We start from the raw sequence: 7,319 nt of genomic DNA, 5'->3' as shown, positions 1-7,319 counted from the left end.
GAGGAGGAGGAGGAGGAGGAGGAGGAGGAGGAGGAAGAAGAGGAGGAGGAGGAGGAAAAACATGAATTTAGGACGTAAAAAAAGAGAGAAAGTGAAAGAAAACAGAGAAGAAAAATAGACTGAAATGGAAGAGAGAGAGAGAGAGAGAGAGAGAGAGAGAGAGAGAGAGAGAGAGAGAGAGAGAGAGAGAGAGAGAGAGAGAGAGAGAGAGAGAGAGAGAGAGAGAGAGATGACCTGTCACTGCCAAGTAAAAAGGGAAAATGCAGCGAGAGAGAGAGAGAGAGAGAGAGAGAGAGAGAGAGAGAGAGAGAGAGAGAGAGAGAGAGAGAGAGTTTGTGTGTACCTTTTTGTAAGCGCTGTGTGAGTGAGTGCAAACAAAGTACACTCTCTCTCTCTCTCTCTCTCTCTCTCTCTCTCTCTCTCTCTCTCTCTCTCTCTCTCTCTCTCTCTCACATAAAGAGGTATTTTACATCAAATAATTGGATTAATTGACACTTAAATGCATATTACCTTTGAGAGAGAGAGAGAGAGAGAGAGAGAGAGAGAGAGAGAGAGAGAGAGTGTTTCCTATTTTCCCAACCATCTCTCTCTCTCTCTCTCTCTTTCTTTCTCGTTCTCTGCTATCAACTGGGTAGAGTCAGTTTGAAATTAGATCTCTCTCTCTCTCTCTCTCTCTCTCTCTCTCTCTCTCTCTCTCTCTCTCTCTCTCTCTCTCTCTCTCTCTCTCTCTCTCTCTCTCGTGAAGTGTTCATTTAATTGTGAGTAATGATCGTATGAAAAAAGATCGAGAGAGAGAGAGAGAGAGAGAGAGAGAGAGAGAGAGAGAGAGAGAGAGAGAGAGAGAGAGAGAGAGAAATTGTAGGTTGCTGTATAGTTGATTAATTCCCTTGTTGTCACTCTCTCTCTCTCTCTCTCTCTCTCTCTCTCTCTCTCTCTCTCTCTCTCTCTCTCTCTCTCTCTCTCTCTCTCTCTCTCTCTCTCTCTCTCTCTCTCTCTGAAAAACAAAGCCAAGGACTTATCAAAACACACACACACACACACACACACACACACACACACACACACACACACACACACACACACACACACACACACACACACACACACACACACACTCACCACATCACATCTTGGTACTGTCTCTCCTGTGTTTGGGTCAGTTACATCCAGCACCCTGAGAACAATAGCGTTGGGGGCTGCTAGGGTGATGGAGAACAGCCAGATGAACGCTATCACGATCTGTGGGCAATAGGGTGAAGTTAGGGTGAAGTTAGGTTAGGTTACGTTAGGTTAGGTTAGGTTAGTTGAGGGTGGAAGCAGGGTAACAGTCTGTGAAGTTTGGTTAGGTTAGATCAGGGTGAAGATAGGTTAGGGTGAAGAGTGAGGTTAGGTTAGGGTGAAAATGTGGTGTTATACTTCCTTTGCTTAGGGTGAAGATAGGGTGAAAGGGGTAGGTGAGGTTAGGTTAGGTTAGCGTGAAGACAGGGTGAAGTGTTAGGTGTGGTTAGGGTAGTTAGGTTAGGGTGAAAACATTAATAGGGTGAAAGATTGAGGTTAGGGTGAAGAAAGGGTGTGAAATGCTGGTTTTAACTGTACTAGGGTGAAGCAGGGTTAGGTTAGGGTGACATAGATGAGGTTAGGGTGACGAGAAGGAAAAAAAGAGGGTGAAGAAGACGAAAAAAAAAATGAGGGTGAAGGAATAAGATCAGGGTGGATTTAGGGTGAAGTTAGAGTGAAATAGGGTGAAAATAGGGTTAGTTTAGGTTAGGGTGAAGGTAGTGAGGTTATATTAGATTAGACAAGACAAAGACCACCTTGCCTATTCAAATTGAGAGAGAGAGAGAGAGAGAGAGAGAGAGAGAGAGAGAGAGAGAGAGAGAGAGAGAGAGAGAGAGGAGTCCATTTTCTTTAAGTCTCCCGTAATATACCAGATTATTGAGGGAACAGAAAACGGAATGCCTCTTCAATCTCTCCCCTTTTCGTCTTCCTATCTTCCCTAATATTCTCCTCCTCCTCCTCCTCCTCCTCCTCCTCCTCCTCCTCCTCCTCCTCTTCTTCTGTTGGTAAAAGTTCCTGTATATCTGCGTCTTCCATTCTCTCTCTCTCTCTCTCTCTCTCTCTCTCTCTCTCTCTCTCTCTCTCTCTCTCTCTCTCTCTCTCTCTCTCTCTCTCTCTCTCTCTCTCTCTCTCATAGTTAATTTCAGTCATGTCTTCCTCCTCCTCCTCCTCCTCCTCCTCCTCCTCCTCCTCCTCCTCCTCCTCCTCCTCCTCCTCCTCCTCCTCCTCCTCAATTTTTTATTCTCCTCCTTCCTCCCAAATTCTCTCCATGCTTCTCTTTACATCTCTCTAATTATCTCTCTCTCTCTCTCTCTCTCTCTCTCTCTCTCTCTCTCTCTCTCTCTCTCTCTCTCTCTCTCTCTCTCTGTCAAAAAACACACAAACATCATAAAAAAAAACAAAAATGAGAAGGAAAATTTGAAGGAAAATGAAAAAAAAAAGGAAATTTGAAGAAAAACACCAAAAACACACACACACACATACATACATACATTACTAACCTTACTCCGCAATTTGGATGGTCTTACGCTGAGTGGGTGAACAATCGCCCTGTACCTGTCTATCGCAATTGCAGTCAGGGTGAACACGGACACATTGACGCTGACAGTTTGAAAAAAGGGTGAAAAGGGACACATGAATTCTGGCAGGTTCCATCTTTGCAGTAACGCGGCTTGAAACTGTAAAAGAAAAAAGAGAGAGATATCTTTCTTTCATTTCCTTCATTGCTTCTTCCCTTCATTCCTTCCTTGAAAATTTAGTTTATTGTCTTTATTCAATATTTCTTTCCTTCCTTGAAAATTTCCTACTTATTTTTTTTTATTTAACCCTTTCTTTATTTCTTCCTTCCTTCCTTCCTCTCACTGTCTTCAAATGAGTGTTTTTATGAGTGTTTTTGAGTGTGTTTAAGTGTGTTTTTGAGTGTTTTTGAGTGTTTTGAGTGTTTTTTGAGTGTGTTTGAGTGTTAAAGTGTGTTCTATGTGTGTTTTGAGTGTGTTTTGAGTGTTTTGGGTGTGTTTTGAGTGTGTTTAAGTGTGTTTTGAGTGTAAGTGTGTTTTGAGTGTGTTTGAGTGTTTTTGAGTGTGTTTAAGTGTGTTTTGAGTGTTTTTGAGTGTGTTTGAGTGTGTTTTGAGTGTTTTGGGTGTGTTTTGAGTGTGTTTTTGTGTTTTAGAGAGAGAGAGAGAGAGAGAGAGAGAGAGAGAGAGAGAGAGAGAGAGAAAGAAAGAGAGAGAGAGAGAGTCAATATCTTAAACTGAAAAAAAAATAAAGGAAACTAAATCGGTAATCAACAAACAAACAAACAAACAAACACCGTAATTGCAAACTCGTTTTCTTTGTAGCACTGCCATGAATAGAAAACGGAATGTACTACTCGGTAAAGAAAGAAAACGGATAGAATATGTGAGATTTGAGGGTAGACTGAAGTAAAGGAAAGAGAGAGAGAGAGAGAGAGAGAGAGAGAGAGAGAGAGAGAGAGAGAGAGAGAGAGAGAGAGTATAAGGTGAAAGAAAAGAAAGGAAGAAATAAAAACGAAGAATAGAGAGAGGAAGAAAAGAAAAAATACTGAGAGAAAAAGAAAGATAGGCAGAAAGAAAGAAAGAAAGAAAGAAAAGAGAGAGAAGACAAAAGAAACAAAGAAGATGAGAGAGAGAGAGAGAGAGAGAGAGAGAGAGAGAGAGAGAGAGAGAGAGAGAGAGAACTATCCTGTCTCGTTAGTTTGCCTTTGAGCAATTTCTCTCTCTCTCTCTCTCTCTCTCTCTCTCTCTCTCTCTCTCTCTCTCTCTCTCTCTCTCTCTCTCTCTCTCTCTAAGGAAAAGAACAATAGCTTAAATAAAAATTTCAAAATCGCTGTTGGGAATTAGAGAGAGAGAGAGAGAGAGAGAGAGAGAGAGAGAGAGAGAGAGAGAGAGAGAGAGAGAGAGAGAGAGAGAAAGTAAAATCTCAAATACACTACCTCGCTATTAACAAATTAAAGAAAGACAGGGAAACAGAGAGAGAGAGAGAGAGAGAGAGAGAGAGAGAGAGAGAGAGAGAGAGAGAGAGAGAGCAATTAGAGAAAATGAGTTTGGACACCTGTCACTTGGTGCCTGCTAATTACCTGGAACACCTGCTGAAGGAACGTGAAGGAAGATGAAGGAGAGTGAAAGAAAATTGAAGGAAGATAAGGAAAATATGAGGAAAAGTGAAGGAAAACGGGAAAAAGGAAAATTTAAGGAAGCGAAGGAAATTTTGAGGGAAACGAAGGAAAAGTGAAGGAAGTGAAGGAAGTTTGAGGGAAATAAGAGAAAATTTGAAGGAAATGAAAGAAAAATGAAAAAATTTGAAGGAAATTAAAAAGGAAATTGAATTAAATAAAAAAAATTTGAAGGAAATTAAAAAGAAAATAAAATTGAAGGAAATGAAAGAAATTTGAAGAAATAAGAAAAATGAAAAAAATGAAAGAATAAGGAAAAAAATAAAGAAAATGAAGGAAAATTAAAGGAAAGTGAAGGAAAAATTAAGGAAATTGAAGAAAAAATAGGAAAAAAAGAAAAAAAGAAAATTAAGGAAAATCTAGAAAATATGAAGGAAAATTGAAGAAAAGACAAATAAATAAAGGAAATTGAAGGAAAAATGGAGGAAAATGAAGAAGAGAAAAAGCAAAAAAAATGAAGGAAAATACAGGAAAGGAAGAAAATGAATCTCTCTCTCTCTCTCTCTCTCTCTCTCTCTCTCTCTCTCTCTCTCTCTCTCTCTCTCTCTCTCTCTCTCTCTCTCTCTCACTGGAAATAGAGGAATGGCATGTTTCAAACGAGAGAGAGAGAGAGAGAGAGAGAGAGAGAGAGAGAGAGAGAGAGAGAGAGAGAGAGAATGTGAAGAATCTGCGATGTATTTCATTCGAGAGAGAGAGAGAGAGAGAGAGAGAGAGAGAGAGAGAGAGAGAGAGAGAGAGAGAGAGAGAGAGAGAGAGAGAGTTATTTAACCTCCTATGGGCTCAAAAATGAAGATAATTTTTTCTCTTTTGAAATTTAAGTGTTTTGAAAATAGGTTTATCTTTTTTTCTATTTTTTTATTTATTTTTTTTTATTTTTGTCCTTTTTTTGTGTCTCTTGTGTGTTATGTCCTCCTCCTCCTCCTCCTCCTCCTCCTCCTCCTCCTCCTCCTCCTCCTCCTCCTCCTCCTCCTCCTCTTCCTCCTCTTCCCCGTCTTTAAATGTTATATGTTGAGTGTAAATTTAGAGAGAGAGAGAGAGAGAGAGAGAGAGAGAGAGAGAGAGAGAGAGAGAGAGAGAGAGAGAGAGAGAGAGACTCAGACTAATGAAGAAAAAAGAAAGAAAAGTTAGAGGAAGAAGTAAGAAACTCTAGTAAAGAGAGAGAGAGAGAGAGAGAGAGAGAGAGAGAGAGAGAGAGAGAGAGAGAGAGAGAGAGAGAGAGAAGGAAAAGTTAGAGGAAGAAAGAAAAAAGAGAGAGAGAGAGAGAGAGAGAGAGAGAGAGAGAGAGAGAGAATCTATTATCCTAAAAGATTCTCTCTCTCTCTCTCTCTCTCTCTCTCTCTCTCTCTCTCTCTCTCTCTCTCTCTCTCTCTCTCTCTCTCTCTCTCTCTCTCTCTCTCTCTCATTTACGCAGTTTTAAGGTTAATTACCAAAATTAGAAACTTTTAACACACACACACTCTCTCTCTCTCTTTCTCTCTCTCTCTCTCTCTCGCTCTCGTTCTCTCATGGGCACTAATTGTTTAACTTTCCACACACACACACACACACACACACACACACACACACACACACACACACACACACACACACACACACACACACACACACACACACACACACATACTTACATTGAAAGGTATGGAGAATAGGCCAATTATGATATCAGCTAGTGCAAGATTAGCTATGAAATAATTAGTGACTGAATGCATTTTTCTTGACGTGACTACAATCCCGATGACTAATGCATTCCCCACTACAGCCACCAGTGATATAGAACCGTAAAAGATTGACAGTAGCACCACTATTCCTGTTGGCACCTCATATAGCGAGTCTCCGTCATCTGTGGTGTTCACTGTTGCATTGTGGGTGTACAGGAGGAAGGTAAATTGGTCCTCTCTCTCTCTCTCGTCCAAGTAAGTAAGGTTTATGTCAGTTAGGTAATGGAAAGTCATGTTTGCTTCAGTGCCTCTCTCTCGTTCTGGTGTCTTTCTCCCGTTTTCTGTTGGTTCTTGTGGGTTTGTGTTGTGTGAGAGTGAAAGGGTTAAACGTATCATTTTTTCATTGTTTTTCTTTTGTTTTTTGGATTTTTTTTTCTGTTTTCTTTGTTTTTCGTTTTTTTCTATTTTCTGTTTTTTTTTCCGTTTGTCTCTTTCCTTTTTCTTGTTTTTTTTCTTATTTTTTTTCTCTAGCTTTTATTCCTCATTTATTTTTTTTGTTTTCTTTCTCTCGTTCGTTGTTTTTGTTGCTTTTTTTCGTTTTTTTCTATCTCCTTTTTCTTCTCTTTTTCTTTTCTATTTTCTCGTGTTTTTTTTTATTTTTAGTGTTTCTCTTTATTTATCCTTTATTTATTTTTTCTCTCTTCTTTCTTCGTATCTTTCTCTCTTTCTCTTTTTATCACTTCTTCCTCGTTTATCTTCGTTTTCTTTCTATTTGTTTCTTTTCTTTTGTTTCTTTGTTATTCCTGTTCTTGTTTGTTTATTTCTCATCTATCCTTCGTTTTTTTCTCTTTTTCTTCTTTATTATCGTCTATTTTCTCTTGTTTCCTTGTTATTGTTCTTTTTCTCCTTTCTTCGTTATTGTTTTTCTTCTGTTTCTTTGTTTTATCTATCTTTTCTTTTCTTTTCTTCTTATTTTTTTCTTTTCTCTTTTCCTTCCCTCGTATTAAATATTTCTTTCTTTTCCTTCGTTTTCTTATTTATGTTTTATCATTATCTCTATTTCTCTCTCTCTTTTCTTATTCTTTTTCTTTATTTTATCACCTTCGCTGGTTCACTATGGCTGGTTCAAAAGGTTCACTTCAAAATTCACTTAAATTTTCTACAAGTTCACTTTTTTTGGTTCACTGCTTCACTTTTTGGTTCATTTCACGGTTCACTTTTTGCTTCACTGGTTCACTTACTGGTTCATTGGTTCGGTTCACCTGAAATCATTTAATGGTTCATGTTCCGGTTCACTGGTTCACTTTATGGTTCACTTGTTGGTTCGCTGAAATGGTTCAAAATTCACTTATATGCTTAAAAATTCTTTGCTTAACTGGTTCATTTCCAAAGTTAATTTTTCCCTTCACTGG

General features: G+C 38.9%; 1 protein-coding gene across 1 annotated transcript in view; it reads right to left on the bottom strand.

Annotated features, from left to right (window-relative positions):
* The window catches only part of LOC135096564 (substance-K receptor-like), a 13,935-nt gene extending 7,632 nt beyond the window's left edge, over positions 1-6,303 (bottom strand). Inside the window, exons 1-3 of the mRNA XM_063998143.1 lie at positions 5,878-6,303; positions 2,559-2,735; positions 1,120-1,239 (exon numbers count right to left, since the gene is read on the bottom strand). Of these exons, the coding sequence (XP_063854213.1) occupies positions 1,120-1,239; positions 2,559-2,735; positions 5,878-6,303 (723 nt within the window). The remainder of the gene's footprint in view (positions 1-1,119; positions 1,240-2,558; positions 2,736-5,877) is intronic.
* Between the last annotated feature and the right edge of the window lie 1,016 nt (positions 6,304-7,319).

Source organism: Scylla paramamosain, unplaced genomic scaffold, assembly GCF_035594125.1.
Source record: "Scylla paramamosain isolate STU-SP2022 unplaced genomic scaffold, ASM3559412v1 Contig4, whole genome shotgun sequence".
Taxonomy (NCBI): Eukaryota; Metazoa; Arthropoda; class Malacostraca; order Decapoda; family Portunidae; genus Scylla; species Scylla paramamosain.
The sequence above is the reverse complement of the archived record's forward strand: the minus strand, read 5'-3'. Positions and strand labels throughout refer to the sequence as shown.